Source organism: Theropithecus gelada, chromosome 20, assembly GCF_003255815.1.
Source record: "Theropithecus gelada isolate Dixy chromosome 20, Tgel_1.0, whole genome shotgun sequence".
Taxonomy (NCBI): Eukaryota; Metazoa; Chordata; class Mammalia; order Primates; family Cercopithecidae; genus Theropithecus; species Theropithecus gelada.
Window position 1 is genome coordinate 71,355,601 of NC_037688.1, and position 16,174 is coordinate 71,371,774.

At 50.6% G+C, this 16,174-nt stretch overlaps 2 protein-coding genes and 1 long non-coding RNA gene across 3 annotated transcripts in view; 2 read left to right on the top strand and 1 right to left on the bottom strand.

Annotated features, from left to right (window-relative positions):
• The window catches only part of LOC112613898, a 42,653-nt gene extending 38,410 nt beyond the window's left edge, over window positions 1-4,243 (top strand). The window contains exons 19-20 of the mRNA XM_025369765.1: window positions 1,140-1,207; window positions 4,169-4,243. Of these exons, the coding sequence (XP_025225550.1) occupies window positions 1,140-1,207; window positions 4,169-4,243 (143 nt within the window). The remainder of the gene's footprint in view (window positions 1-1,139; window positions 1,208-4,168) is intronic.
• Window positions 4,244-9,837: 5,594 nt separating this feature from the next.
• Window positions 9,838-16,147, bottom strand: RMI2 (RecQ mediated genome instability 2). The gene is made up of 2 exons (XM_025370554.1): window positions 15,833-16,147; window positions 9,838-10,962 (listed from the first exon to the last, which is right to left on the bottom strand). The coding sequence occupies exons 1-2, from the start codon at window positions 16,125-16,127 to the stop codon at window positions 10,814-10,816; spliced, it is 444 nt and encodes a 147-aa protein (XP_025226339.1). The 5' UTR covers window positions 16,128-16,147; the 3' UTR covers window positions 9,838-10,813.
• On the top strand, window positions 12,279-13,448 carry LOC112614225. The gene is made up of 2 exons (XR_003117056.1): window positions 12,279-12,432; window positions 12,516-13,448. It is a non-coding gene; the product is annotated as an uncharacterized LOC112614225 (long non-coding RNA).
• Window positions 16,148-16,174: the final 27 nt, after the last annotated feature.

Here is a 16,174-nt window from a genome sequence, read left to right on the forward strand (position 1 = left end):
CTCAGGAGGCTGAGGCAGGAGAATGGTGTGAACCTGGGAGGCGGAGGTTGCAGTGAGCCGAGATTGCGCCACTGCACTCCAGCCTCGGCAACAAAGCGAGACTCCATCTCAAAAAAAAAAAACAAAACAACAACAACAACAACAAGGGGGGGGGGATGCTAGCGAGGCACAGAGCCCCTGAAACAGGAAGACCCTTCCCTTGCTCTAAAGTAACCCTCTCAGAGTCATTTCTTAATGGAGCCTGAAACAGCCTGGTGACCTGCCCTCAACTATTTTAATCATTGGCTGTCCCCCTCTTCAAGAGCAGGTGCATTTCACGTAAGTGAGTAATTAATACTAACGAGGGGCCAGTGCCCATGGGCTGGGGCCCTGTCATGTGTATTCTGGGCTCAGGGTCCCTGGGAGGCACAAGACCCAGATCTGTCCTTACAGTATGACGATAGATCACTCTAGAGTGGCCTGTCCTGATCAGCACAAGACCCGGCAACCCTTTTGTTCAATGCTGGAGCGTCTCCCAGGGATGAGTCATGGCGGCGTTTGTAGGATGGCTGGCAGCACTAGGCAGTGGGCCAGCTATGCCTCAGTAGCTCTGGTGGTTCAAACCCACAACCCAGCCAAATCACCCTGGGCTCCAACCAGCCTGGCTAACTGGGGACAGCCATTCCCAGCTGCACTCAGGCATCTGAAAGACCCTTCCTTTCCTGCGAAGCCTCTTTCAGGGTTTCAGGAAGGAAGTGGAGACAGTAAGGGGAAACCACAAACCCATATAACTCTAATAGTATCACCTCTTGGTCCATGGGGGTGGGGGAGGGTGCTTCCCGTGTTGAATTTCATCCTGAAGCCACCCTGGTGGTGGTAGGGGCAATGCCATTCTCTCCATCTCACAAACAACAGCGCGTTGGCCCCAAAAGATGAAGCCAGGGACTGAGACTGGCTAGTGAAGCCAGGACCATGACCGACCGGGTCTGACTTGGGAGCTTTAAGGGCAGGCTATTGGTTTCTGCAGATCCTGGCCTAGCATAGCCCATGTGATCAGCCCGGGCTGATCAGTCCCCTCTGCTGACAGGTTTCCCTCTTAAGGACACTGGTGGGGCTGTGGCCCCGTCACATCATGTGTCCCTGGGAACACTCTTTTCCAGGGAACTCCAATGAGGAAGAGAAAGTGGGGACCATCGACTTCCGCATCTCTGAAAACAACTTTGTAAAAGTGCGTAAGGACCCAACACTGTGCTTACAATCAAACGGTTCGGGACCCCTCCGCTCTGAGTACTTCAACACTGGGCATTTCCTTTTCCTGTTTGGGTCTCAAACTCTGCCTCTGGAATCTTGTTTTGAAGGCTAAGTTTCCAGCTAGAACAAGTGCCCACACTACTGTCCCAAACCCATTCCCTCGCCTTAGCCAGGAAGGTTGATGACAGACAGGGTCTTTGTTCCCCGAGACAGAGCTGGCCGTGACCGAATGACCCTCAGATGCAGGCAGAGCCCTTTGTGCTTTTTTGTCACTGTGCAGACCAAATTGGGGGCTGATTATGCTCCTTAAACCTTCTGAGAATGCTTATGGCACCCAGCACTGCAAAAAGGATTAAGTCAACTGAGAAGAGACATGTTTTTCCAATTAGTTATAAATCACTCATGTTGGAATTTTTGCAAAACTGGCTGGTTGCTTTCCCATTACCCATGATTCCTCATTCTTTCTTTCTGTATAAATAATTTCACAAGGTTTTCAAGTAAATTTGGTACTAAAGGCCCATGACCATGAAATAAACAGGACACTCACAGCGAAATGCTACAGCCAAAATCTCATCTTCCACGCGCCATACAATGAGAAAGGAGATGGAAAATAACGTCCACCTACCAAACTTCCCTACCCCCGGTTTCTTAAGACACATCAACATGTGCAACGACGTTTGTGTTTGGATATGCATTTTACTACATACATACATCTTTAAAAAGATTTTTCCCACTGACATTTATTTCTCATGCCAAGCCAGGGCCAGCTGCCAAACTGGAGAGACCTAGATCCCGGAGTCAATGCGCTCACTCTCCTTAAAGGACCATGACACCAGCCAGAGTGGTGGAGAATGTGGTGAAGGCAGGGGAAACACGATTCTCCCACCTAGAAAGACAAAAGAGCTCTCGCAATGGGCAGGGCAGCTCTGGGAGCAAGTGACTAATAATAGCGGGAATATTACAGCCAGCTCATCAACACACGGGATGAATTTAACAAAGCTGTTTTGTGTGTGCGTGTGTGTGTGATGGAGTCTTGCTTTGTCACCCAGGCTGGGGTGCAGTGGTGTTATCTTGGCTCACTGCAACCTCCGCCTCCTGGGTTCAAGTGATTCTCCTGCCTCAGCCTCCCGAGTAGCTGGGACTACAGGCCGGCGAACAAGGTTGTTCTTACTCCAATTTTGCAAAGCGAGGAAACAGAAGCCCAAAGAGGCTGTGTGTCCTAAACCATTTATTGAGTGGTTGTAAAGCTGGGATTGGAACCATGCTGTCTGGATCCGAAGCCCTCTTGTGCTGTTCCATCTGGCAGGTCCTTGTGGACAGAATTCTGAGATACCCCTTCCCCTCCACAGACCCGATTCCCACCCCTGTTGGATACACCTTCCCCCAGGCATTCAATCGAACATGAATCTAGGTGTTGCCCTGCAGTGATTTTGCAGACGTAAAGTCCCAAATCACTTGACCTTAAGGTAGAGGGCCTGAGCCAGTCACATGAGCCCTCTCTAAACCCGGGCCCAGGAAATCAGAGGCTGGAGAGCACGAGGCAGATTCAAGGCTTGTTCCTGAAGATGGAGGGGACCTCCAGGAGCCTCCAGTTTACAGCCAGCAAGGAAATGGGACCTCAGCCCTACAACTGCAAGGAACTGAATTCTGCCAACAGCCTGATGAGCCTGGATGCCCATTCTGGATCCTTCCCAGAGCCTCCTGAAGAGAACTCAGCTGGCCGATACTTGATTTTGGCCTAACAAGGCCCTAAGCAGAGAACCCAACCACACCCTGCCAGACCCTGACCCACAGAAACTGTGAGATATTAATACAATTGTTTTTTAAGCTGCTAACTTTGTGGCAATTCATGACGTGGCATTACAGGCTCTGACCAGAGGTCTCTAGCACCAACCCCGGCTGTCATACCTGTGGGAGACACCATGTCTGCAAATGCCTCTCCAGGCCTCCAAGAGACCTCATGTGGTCACATCAAGCTCCCAAAAGCCCCTTAGGGCACTGTCCCTACTCTCTGCAGGAGCCACGTGAGGGCACTGAGAAGAGGACTGGCTGTGGAATTTGAGGTTTCTAAGTCCTGGCCTCCTAGGGCCTCAGGTGTCTTACCCATGTGTGCTATTAACGTGATGTATCGCTTGGTATTAACCTTGGCCAGCTGGCTGAGGCAGTTTGTCAGGTTTCACCACTGTAAAGTTACTTTTTGATCCCCCTTTCCATTCTGGAAGGAAGTCACTGTGCACAGCCCACACTGGTGGAGAGGGAGGCACCCTCAACTTGTATTTACTAAGTCTGGCAACTCCGCCTGTCACACCAGCACACTCCAAGTACTCCACAGCTCCATGAGGCTGGTGACAATCACATTCGATAGTGCAGCTCTACTTTAGAACATCAAGAAAAAGTATCCAAACATCAGTCACTTGGGTACCACTGTCCTATTGTTTACTTAGTAGTTTTCTGTAAAAGCACTCACTTTTTTTTCCCCCAACATGCAGTCTTGTTCTGTTGCCCAGGCTGGAGTGCAGTGGCGCCATCTCAGATCCCTGCAAGCTCTGCCTCCCGGTTCAAGAGACTGTCCTGCCTTAGCTTCCCAAGTAGCTGGGATTACAGGCACCCGCCACCACACCCGGCTAATTTTTGTATTTTTAGTAGAGATGGGGTTTTACCATGTTAGCCAGGCTGGTCTGGAACTCATGACCTCAGGTGATCTGCCCGCTTTGTCCTCCCACAGTGCTGGGATTACAGGAGACACTGCACCCAGCCACAGGGCTTTTTAAAAAGGGAACTTGATATCACTACCTTGCAATGGCCCAGCATCAAGATGGCCCTGGACATCCAAGAGGTAGAGCAGCCCTGTTCCTCCACATGGGCTTTTTCCATCCTTCCTTTCTTCTCCTCCTCAGAAGCCTGGGGCATGCGTAGGCCTCTTGGTCCTTGTCCTCAGGGCTTCAGGATCCCCACCCGAGGGAGCCTTCGCCAGTTCACAACCAGTGCCACAGGCAGCTCCGACCCCTCCTGAGGCCCAGGTGTCCCTGGGCCAGGAAGCTGTAGATCTGTGGCTGCCAAGCCTAGTTGATGACAAGACTCACTGGAGAGCTTTCTAAAAGCTTAGACTTCCCTAAGCCCCCAGCACGTGGATCCTAATTAAAGATATGGGTAGGACCAGGTTAAAAACAGCCCAGGTGGAGCTGATAATCAGCTACTTTTGACAACACTGAGTCCTACATGCAGGACGACCAGGCTCAGCTGTGCTCTGGGAAAACCTTCACCTGAAGTAATGCACAGCTGTCCGATGGAAGACCCCAGGGCAGGCACCGACTCTCCTTTTTTTTTCTTGAGGCAGAGTCTCAGTCTCATCTGTTACCCAGGCTGGAGTGCAGTGGCACGATCTCGGCTCACCACAACCACCGCCTCCTGGGTTCAAGTAATTCTCCTGCCTCAGCCTCCCGAGTAGCTGGGACCACAGGCGTGCACCACCACACCCGGCTAATTTTTGTATTTTTAGTAGGAACAGGGTTTTGCCATGTTGGCCAGGCTGGTCACAAACTCCTGGCTTCAGGTGATCCACCCATCTCGGCCACCCAAAGTGCTGGGGTTACAGCTGTGAGCCGCCACGCCCAGTCTGACTCACTTTCTAAAATGAGCAGTACCCGCTGGAGGAAGGCGTCTAGCTTGGCCTCTTCCCAAACTCACAGGACGTGGAATTCGGTGCTGACAGGCCCTTTGGAGAAGCTCCTTTCCCTGTCCTGTGTGACCAGCAGGGAGGGAGGCTTGGTGGTTTGGTATTTCTGGGTGTACAGCCTCATTGTTTCTTCCTTATCTTTCTGGCCCATATCACATCTCAGGTCCCTTGGATCAGGGACAGAACCGGATTGTGCTCCTCTGGGCAGCCGCCCACTGCACTTTAGGGCCTGGTAACTGGTTTAGTGAGTTCCAGGTTCACAGAAGGAGACAAACTGCCCAGGATGGGTCATACCCAAAGCCTCCCCAGTACCAGATTGAGGTGATTAGGTGACGAGATTTAGAGTTGATCTGGGACTCTTCAGTTGATGTTATAATGGGATGAGGCCTTGGGGCACGGTGAATGTATTTTGTATTTGGCACGAATACACATCATTGGGGTCTAGAGGGCCGACCAGGTAGGCAGAATGTCCCTCCCCACACAATGATATCCATACCCTAATCCCCAGAACCTCTGAATATGTTACCTTACGTAGCAAAAGACTTTGACAGATAGGATTAGTCAGGGCATTGGGAGGGGAAGATTAGCCTGGATACCCAGGTGAGCCCAATCTAACCACACAAGTTCTTAAAAGCACGGGACTTTCTCGGGCTTAAACGGGAACGATAAGGAGGAATGGGAGGTCCAAGAAGATACCATGCGCACAGGGGGCAGCCACGTGTCTCGTTCGCCTCGTGTATCCAGAGTCTGGAAGCCAGCAGACGCTTGGCGACGGAAAGGCCACTAAAGTGAACTTTGAAGCACTGGATCCCAGTGAACAATCATCTGGATGAATTATTTAACCTCTCTGACCCCACGTCATCCCTTCTCTATGGACATCACAAGTAAGGGCAGTGAAATTTCCCACCCAAGGTCATCCCCTGAATGAACAGTGGGGCTGGCCCCACTGCAAGCCTCTCAGAATCCATCTGGCTGCCAAATCCAGCACTCTCTCCACCCCCACCTCGGCTTGGCCATAATGAGCAGAACTCCTGGGTAGACAGGGGTGAAGCTTCTCATGGCCCCATCTCGTTCCTTTGCTCCATTCTGTGCCCTTGTTTTCTGGTGACTGGTTGTCATCCCATTTTCCATGCACAGACCAGCAGAGGGGGCCAGCGCCCATGTAGAGACCATCAGCTCCCAGAGCTGCCCTAGGGAAGGGCCTGGTCCCGGCCACCTGCAACAACAGTGTCCTTGACGACAAGGGGCACCTACTAGTTCACCACCTGGCTCTTCGGCTGCCAGCTAGATGCCCCTGGAAAAAGGACTTCATCTCTGTGGCAGCAGTTTTCACAGCTGTGAAAGGGGAGAGGGGAAACGGACCTCCCAGGGGTACTGGGACAGTAAAATGAACCAACTCATGAGATAGCTTCTAGCACAGTCCCTGGCACTTAACTCTTAGTTGAATTTGCATTCTTTTATTTTTATTTTTTTTATTTTTGAGACAGAGTTTTGCTCTGTTGCCCAGGCTGGAGTGCAGTGGCGCGATCTCCACTCACTGCAACCTCCATCTCCTGGGTTCAAGCGATTCTCCTGCCTCAGCCTCCCGAGTAGCTGGGATTACAGGCACACATCACCACACCCAGCTAATTTTTTGTATTTTTAGTCGAGACGGGGTTTCGCCATGTTGGCCAGGCTGATCTTGAACTCCTGACCCCAGGTGATCTGCCCGCCTCAGCCTCCCAAAGTGCTGGAATTTCAGGCATGAGCCACTGCGCCCAGCTGAACTTGCACTCTTTATCAAGAGACGTTCAGTCAGTCTCAAAGGACTCTCATTTCAGATTCTGTCCAAACCACATGAATCGTTTTTTGGACTCGGCTGTCTCGCTCCTTTTCCTCCACCCTTTTATGTCTTTACCAAGTCTTTCCTCTGTACTTAAACAGCACTCCCCAACAGTCAAGCCAGCACCCTTGGGCCTGCTATAAACTACACAGGGGGGCCAATTCAAAAGGCCCTGCTAAGCAGGGGGTTCCTTTCATCTGAAAACTGCTGTGGGCCAAGTATAAATTTAAGACACTGTGCCTTTGCTTGTATATTTCCTCTGTCTTCCAGCCTAAAACCCAGCCAGTCCTAACATTGACCGAATGCCCATGTATGTTACTTAAGACCCCATGCTGGGCAGGGATACTGAGATAAACAAGACACAATCACGATGTCACTGGAAGCGCCTCCAGCAGGGACAGATAGCAAGAGATGATTTCAGAACAACGTGTGTGCCTGTCTACAGAGATCCACTCTCAGGAGGGGAAAGCTAATTCCGTTCCCAAGAACTTACCAGCTACCACCCTTTGAAGGAAGAACTGTCTCCGCTTCACAGACTGACTTCCAAGGCCAAAGTCAGACAGGAACGGGCAGGACCAGGACTGGACCCCAGGTTTGACTAACATCACTCTCTCCCTTATCGCAAGCAGGCAGAGGCCCCTTGAAGATGTCCTTTCGCACCGGCTCCAAAATATCTACTAAATGTAGGTCATTATGACTGAAAATGCATTTTTCTCCTTATCCTTGCAGCACGCAGCTGCTCTGTAAGTTTTGGCTGTAGCCTGATGTTTAGCAACACCAGCCCAAGGCCATCTGCTGACCTGCAGATCGCAGGGTTGTCACCCTTGAAACTGGAAGGCATTCCACACACAGTGTGTCTTCCAGGTGCTTTTTCTCCTCAACCATGAAACCACACACCCACAGGCCAGGCAAGAAAGCACTCAGTTACTTCACACATGGTCCTTCCTTCCCCTTCCTGCTTCACCTGATGCAGAAGAATTTGTCAGTAAAACTTGAGCATTACAAGAATATGCAACAGAAAGAATTAGAGAACTTGGCAATCCAAAAGCTGCTAAATGAGGGTTTTCTCCATTTTGGTGGTAATGTAAAGCAGTTCCAAGAAAAGTGAAGTCACAGCCTCCGTTGCTTATTTTCGGTTCTTAGAAAAGAGCCAATGTCAAAGGGGAAGCGGCTCCGCCCCAGCACACAGCCTCCATTGTCTGGCGGGGAGCGATGGCTGATAAACCAACTTGGATTTGGCACCAGCAACCCAAAACCTCTGACATATGTTTTCATTTGGTGATGTCAAGGAGGAAACTCAAGCTGAAACAGTGAAAGTTATTAACATTCAGAGAAACCACAGCTCAGCTAACATGCTGAGGCGACAGCCTTCCAGCACCAAGCCACCAGCAGTTTTGAGGGGACTGTCAAAAAAACCACACAGTGCCCTCCTTTTCCTACCTCCACCCCCCAGCACACTCCTGAGAGGCATTATCACTTAGGCCACCATGTCAGCCCAACCAGCATTTTTCAATGGACATTATTTACCAGAAGCTGGGTGAGGACAAATGGGGCAGGATATGGTACAGGTGGTTTTCGACAGCTTGAGTCTGTTTTCTAGCACAGAAGCAGGTCTCACCACAGTACGGCAGACTTCAGGTTAACATCTTGGGAGTCTACCACACATCTAGCTCAGGGGTTACTACTGGGTGTCCCATCATAATCTGTGAATAAGGTTTGCTTGTTTTTGTGTTTTTGTTTTTGTTTTTGAGACAGAGTCTGGCTCTGTTGTCCAGACTGGAGTGCAGTGGCACGATCTTGGTTCACTGAAACCTCCGCCTCCCAGGTCCAAGAGATTCTCATGCTTCAGCCTCCAGAGTAGCTGGGATTACAAGTGCATGCCACCATGCCTGGCTAATTTTTTTGGATTTTTAGTAGAGACGGAGGACTCACTATGTTGCCCAAGCTGGTCTCGAACACCTGGCCTCCGGTGATCAGCCTGCCTCAACCTCTCAAAGTGTTGGGATTACAGGCGTGAGCCACTGCACCCAGCCATCGTGACTAAGTTTTAACCTAAGAATTCTGTAACAGAGATCTCATTGTGTGCACCAAAATTAAATTTAAATACAATTAAAAGCAACTGATGGAGTGACCCAGCCAGGGACAGAGCCCAAGTGTCCATCAAGAGGGTATGAAGGCCAGGTGTGGTGGCTCATATCTGTAATCCCAGCACTTTGAGAAGTTGATGTGGGTGGATCGCTTGAGGTCAGGAGATTGAGACCATCCTGGTTAACATGGTGAAACCCCATCTCTACTAAAAATACAAAAAATTAGCCGGGTGTGGTGGCCTGTAGTCCCAGTTACTCGGAGGCTGAGGCAGGAGAATCACTTGAACTCAGGAGGCGGAGCTTACAGTGAGGTGAGATCGCGCCACTGCACTCCAGCCTGGGTGAGAGCGAGACTCCGTCTCAAAAAAAAGAAAAAAAAAACTAACCAGGCATGGTGACACGCACCTGTAGTCCTGCTACCTGAGAGGCTGAGATGGGAGGATCACCTGAGCCTGAGAGGTTGAGGCTGTGGTGAGCTGTGATTGTGCCCTTGCACTCCAGCCTGGGCAAGAGTGAGACTCTCTTAAAAAAGAAAAAAAAAAAAGATATGGAAGAATCATATATGCATAGTAAAGGAAAGAAGCCAGTCTGAAAAAATTACTTACTGTATGATCCAATATGTGATATTTTGGCAAAGGCAAAATTGAAAAGAAAGATCAGTGATTGTCAGGGTTGCAGGGGGAGGGGTGAATAAGGGGAACCCAGAGGATTTTTAGGGCAGTGAAATTGTTCTGGACGATACTGTAATGGTGGATACATGTTATTATGCATTTGGCAAAATCCACAGAATGTATAAGAGAAAGAATGAAGCCTAATGTAAACTAGACTTTAGCTAATAACAATGTAATGTTGGTTTATCAAATGTACCAACCTAATAAAAGATGTTCACAGCTGGAAAAACTGGGAGTGGGGTGTGAGTGTGGAGTATATGTGAATGCTGTAGTTTCTCCTGAAACGTTTTCCTGAAAACCTAAAACTGTTTTTTTAAAAGTCTATTTAAAAAAAAAAAAAAAAAACCCATACAGCATATTAAACAATTTATTAGAGGTAGAATATCAATAATCCAGACGAAAGTCTACAATCATGTCATAACATCATCTAACTCCCTCGATATTTAAAGTCTCAAAAAATTCAGGTATGGGTACTAAGCAGACAGCAGAGACCCAACATTCAAAACAATCACAGCAAAAAGTCATTCCATACAAAAAGACAAAAGAACTCTAAACCAGGAGGCTCACCATGTCTCACCCAAAGTTATGAAGCAGAAGTTTAGCTAATGCCTGAAAGGCGTCCTTTATCTTGATGTTTTTCATTTCAACAAGAAATTCTGAAAACGTCTCAACATCTCTGAGTGGTGGAAGAAGGTATCACCTTCTCTAGCTAGGAAAACGGACAGAGCCGTGTCTAAATGTTTGAGTGGTGTCCGAAGCAGAAAGGGAGCTGTTGTCTTTCAGGGGCCGCCGTGCCTGCCGTTAGGAAATATGCCATTTGACTTGCAAACTGGTTATGGTAGTTGCTGATGAAGAAGAGGAGGAGCCCTGATGTCATTCCTTTTTCACACAGTCTGTCTTCCTGCCCATAACCACACTTTAATCACCACGGGCAATAACCGCGCTTAAATTTTGCGTTGTAAAACAGGGATGCAGCAGAAATGGAAAAAGTATCATCAGTCATAAAATTTGGAAAATGCAACATGAGATTTCTGTGTCTAAGAGAGAGAGAGAATTAACACACACAAACCAGGAAGGAAAAAGAAACACAAGCATCTGCTTTTCATCAGCGAACACAGGCAAAGCAAGGGGCGGCAGAGGCTGTGTCACTGAAGTATCCCAGGGCTTAAACATTCCTACATCCGGACTCCTTGGTCAACCAAAGCAAGCCTCTCTGAGAAACTTCTGAAAAATACGCACTGAAAAAATGTCCATGAAATCCACATCATTATAAGCTTCTAAACAGTTTCAGGATTTTGGTTGTTTTTAACGACAGTTCCAACATTATCTAAGGAATATTCTTGTGTAAATCTTCCACTTCCAGTTCCCACATACTTTCATGAATGGGATTATCAGAAAGGTCTGTCATCTTCACAGCCTGTAGGCAGGGCTCAGGGCTGCAGGCCTGAACCACTCCCATCACCATCACATACTTTCCTAGAAAAAGAAGAAAAGCCCATAGTAATGTTCTTTTTTTTCTTTTGAGACAGAGTCTTGCTCTGTCGCCCAGGCTGGAGTGCAACGGTACAATCTCGGCTCATTGCAACCTCCGCCTCCTGAGTTTAAGCGATTCTTGTGCCTCAGCCTCCTGAGTAGCTGGGATTACAAGTGCTTGCCCCCACACCTAGCTAACTTTTTTATTTTTAGTAGAGACAGGGTTTCACCTGTTGACCAGGCTGGTCTTGAACTCCTGACCTCAGGTGATCCACCCACCTTGGTTTCCCAAAGTGCTGGGATTAATAGACATGAGCCACCGAACCCAGCCATCTTCTTTGGTTTCTGATTTTACTAGGCCAAACAAAACTGTCATGTAAAATGTAATCATGCCCAAAGAATGGAGGCGACGCTCCCGTCAGAGTGAGTTATAATTAGCCTGCTCTGAGGTAGGAGCAGAAAACCTTAGCTTTCCTCTAATCCCGTTCCTTGCTCAATGCTACAGGGTATGTGACTGGTTTCTGTGCACAGGTCACATCCTCTTTCTGCAGACACCCTCTGACCAAGCAAATCCAATTTTCCCTCCACGTTGCCGAAAAGGCTGGGCAGGCAGCCCCCCGCCCCATTGTTCCAACTGCTGGAACCTATCCCTGCCACCTCCTCCAGCACATACAAGCAAATCCACACAAGGGCCGGCTGCCACCGGGATGATCTAATGACATATTAACTGTGACTCTCTTCCCATTCCCTTGGGGAAGTGACTCTCCTTGAAAGCAAAACTTGGCCAGTCTCAACCACACAAAACCCGATTGTGTAAAAGAAAACTCCAAACACTGCAGGAAAGACAGGCCCGGTGCCAGCCCCGCTGCCTGCCCCTGTGAGGCTGCTTTCATTGCACTGTACGTGGGGCCTGGGGCTTTGACTGAAGGAAGCCAGGCAAGCTGACCCCTGATTCCGCTGTTCAACCCCAGGCAGGATGTGCTCAGGTATCTCAGAACTCCTCCCCACATTCCACCTGGGTCCCTCCGTGACAGAGACTGGTTCTGAAAATGCACTTGCCATTCCCCTCTGAAAGGGCCTAAAGCGCTGGTAGGGTTGGAACCCATAGAAGTAGAATGACTAAAGGCCCAGGAAAAGAAGAACAAGCCCGAGGGCATTCCAACCAGGAGAGGGGAACAGGAGCTCTACTAGGAAGGCACACACAGCCAGCCAGATGAGCTCAAAGGCATGCAATGAGACAAATTGGCCCTGTAGGTTCTACCCACACCCTCTCCCACTCCAAAGCAGCTCTCCATTGTCTCTCCCTCTCCTTCCCGCATCCCCACGCCGCGGTTGCCATGACCATTCCAATGGCTCTGGCCCATCTCCTGCCAGCTTCCTCCTCTTCGAAACCATCCCCACCCCAATGCTGCAGTCAACATTCTTGAATCCACCTCCTGCCTCCAGAACTCAGATGATCCAAGCACTATCTAGGTAAGCATGGTTTCTCCGATTCTCCTGCAGACAGACAGCAGCCTGAGGGCAGGAAGAGCTTCTCATTCAACTCGCCTCTTCAGTACCTTAGGTTTATGGAAATAAACTGGATGTTCCAGAGGAAGAGGTGGTAGGGGAACAGCACTAGAGCAGCAGTGAGGTGAGCAGAGTTCAAGGCCATCTTGAAGCAGGCATGTCCTTCCAGACAGCCACTGAGGCTCTATCTTACCTTCCACCGCTGCCTCAGGCTCCCCAAAGGCACGGGGCTCTATCCCCTCCAAGCCTTTGCACAGGCTGTTCCATGGAGCTGCACAATCTCCCGCCACTGCACACTGACAGAGGGTGCCCAACTGTCTCAGTTTTAACACTGCAAGTCCCACATCCCAGGACCCTCTCAGTCCCAGGCAACCCAGGAGGGTTGGTCCTTATAGATAACTCCAATGCATCCTTCAGGGCTGCCTCTTCAAGCGTTCCCCGAGCCCTTAAGCCTGGATCAGCTGTCCCTCCTCTGTGCCACCTCACTCTTGCCTGCAATGTTACTTTGTGTTTTAGTGGCTCGATTACCTCCCTGCCTCCCTGCCTAATGGCAGTGACTCAACTTTGTCAAGCTGGACTCGGTATTAATTAACAAGAGGAAGTGACAGAGCCCCTGCCAGCTGGCATTCAGGCCAGTGGGTATGTCAGACAGGTTCACCAATGCCCATTGGTTCAAACACTGAGGTATTTACTAGATGCCAGGCTTATGCCAGGGCTGAGACCAGACAGGAGACTGCCCCAGCCTGCCTGCAAGGGGCTTCGCCTGCAAACCAACACACCAAGCAGCATGGGTTACATGCTGGGCCAAGGCTAAGGCCAAGGGTTGGCAAACTTTTTCTGTAAAGGGCCAGACAGTAAATATTTTGGGCTTTTCCCGCCACAGGGTCTCTGTCCCAAATACGCAACTCTAGCTTAGTGGGACAGAGGCCCAAGACATTCTGTAAATTACCAATGTATTCCAATAAAACTTTACTTATGAACACTGATGCTTGAATTTAATATACTTTTCACATGTCATGATTTTTTTTTTTTCAACCATTTAAAAATGTAAAATTCCACCATGCGCAGTGGCTCATGCCGGTAGTCCCAGCACTTTGGGAGGCCAGGAGCTCGAGACCAACCAGTCTGGCCAACATGGCGAAACCCCATCTCTACTAGAACTACAACAATTAGCCGGGTGTGGTGGTGCACGCCTGTAATCCCATCTACTCGGGAGGCTGAGGCACAAGAATTGCTTGAACCCGGGAGGTATAGGTTGCAGTGAGCTGTGATTGCATCACTGCACTCCAGCCAGAGAGACAGAGTGAGACTCTGTCTCAAAAACAATAATAGTAATAAATAAAACATTTAACAACATTTTTAGTTCGCAAGACATGTGAAAAGAGGAGGCCTGTAGTTTGCTGACCCTGTACTAGACCAACGCTGGGGCTGAGGGCAGGAAGAGAGGGAAAGCTGAAGGGTAAGGCGGTCGGGGGAGGGAACAGGAGCATGTGGCAGTAAACAGGTCCCAATGTTTTGCACCTTCACTATGAGCCAAGTGCAGTGTTAAGGCAGTTGTTTACTTACTGAATCCACACAACAGGCAGGAATGATTCACTCCCTTTTACAAAATAGTACAAGTCCAGAAAAGTTAACAGAAGTGCTCCAGGCAGCTCAGCTGGGAAGTGGTGGAGCCAGAAATTCGACCTAAGCCTGTCCCAGACCAATGCAGCTCAGACCAGACCACTGACCTATCTCTAGTTAGACTCCAAGACTGAACAGGAAGGGCCCTTAGGAATGAAGTGATCTTGGCCTGATTTCCCAGGGGAGGGAGCCGAGGTGAGGGAAGGCCCATGGATCCTCAGACCTCCTCAGCTTAGACCTCACATCCTCTAGAAGCCTCCCTGGGCCACTCAGCACCTTGCACATCCTCACGGCTCCCCAGGGGTCAGTGATCCTCTGGGACATTTCTCACCGCCTGTCTCCTAGCAGACTTTATTTGGGTCTCAGCTGCAACCCAGCACTGCACATGGTGGGGCTGATGTACAACACGTGCTCAGTTGACATCCCAGGGAACAAGTGAGATGGATGTCCACTGCCTGTCACTCAAGACAATTGGTTCTTGGAGCACTTATGTGTCAGGCACTGGGCCAGATGCTGAGGATACCGTTGTCAGGACCACACAGCTCTAGCCCTCCAGTAACTTGGTCTGGCCCAGTGGTTCTCAAAGTATGGCCCCCAAACACCAGGCATGGTGGTGCAGGCCTGTAGTCCCAGCTACCCAAGGAGACTGATGCAGGAGGATTGCTTGAGCTCAAGGCCAGCCTGGGCAACACAGTGAGTCCTCTATCTCAAATAAATAAAACATTTAATAAGTCGAAAGTATGGTCCCCAGACCAGCAGCATCAGCATCACCTAGGAGCTGGTTAGAAATGCAAATTTCCAGCCCCACCTGGACCTCATGACTCAGAAACCCTGAGGATGGAGCCCCAGCCATCCCAGCTTTAGCAAGCCCTCCAGGAGAGACTGATGCACACTCAAGCTTCAGCATCAATGGTTTAAGAAAGGTAGCAGGCAGGGCACAGCGGCTCACGTCTGTAATCCCAGCACTTTGGGAGGCCGAGGTGGGCAGATCACTTGAGGTCAGGAGTTCGAGACCAGCCTGGCGAACATGGCAAAACCCAGTCTCTGCTAAAAAATACAAAATTAGCCGGGTGTGGTGGCACATGCCTGTAATCCCAGCTACTCGGAAGGCTGAGGCAGGAGAATCGCTTGAATACGGGAGGTGGAGGCTGCAGTGAGCCGAGGTCGTGCCACTGCACCCCAGCCGGGGTGACAAAGTGAGACTCCGTCTCAAAAAAAAAAAAAGAAAAAAGAAAAGAGGCAAACACGAGTGAGCTGCAGCCCAAGACAGTTCAACGAATAAGTACAGGAGGGTCTCCCGTTCCTAGGGGTTAGGGAGGACTTCCCTGAGAAAGGTACATTTGAATTGACACGTTAAGGATGAGCAGAAGTTTCTCAGGACAGTATTTCCCAAAACTTGATGGCGAACAAGGAAATCAACCGGGGGAGGGGGCTTGTGACAAATGCAGGTGCCTGGGCGCCTCCCCAGAAGATTCCCACTAGAGGTGGGAGAGTCCCAGGAATCTGTGTTTGTTGAAGGGACTGCTTATCATCAGATCAACTTCACCGAGGAGGGACCAGGAGGGACCGGAGCAAGGGTACCCAAGCGGGGACCCGCAGGGGCAGAGGCCCGGAGGAGAGGCAGACCCGCCCCGCCCCCGCCCCCGCCCCCGTCGAGTGTCAAGACCGGAATCGAATCCGGCCTCGGCAACTTCCCGGCGGACAGCAGGGAAGAGGACGTCCGGTGAGGCTCGGGCATTACCTGGAACTAGGCAGGGCCGCCCGCGCGGCACCCGCTCCAGGCCGCGGACCGAGAAGTCCCCGCTCGGGTCCCGCAGCCGCGCCTCGCCGCGGTCCGCCATCACTACCCTGCCCTGCATCCACACGGCCGCCAGGTCCAGCGGCCCGCGGCCCGCTGCCGCTCGCGACAGCCGCCACGCGCCCGGGCCGCCCTCCGCGTCGCGCCGCAGCTGCTCCGCCAGCACCTTGAGTGGCGGCGACCTAGGCAGCCGCACCCCCGCGGGGCCGGCTGAGAAGGAGTCCGCAGCCGCCGCCATTCCACCTAGCCGCCGCTTTCCCGCCAACTTTGAGAAGCAGCGGGGCC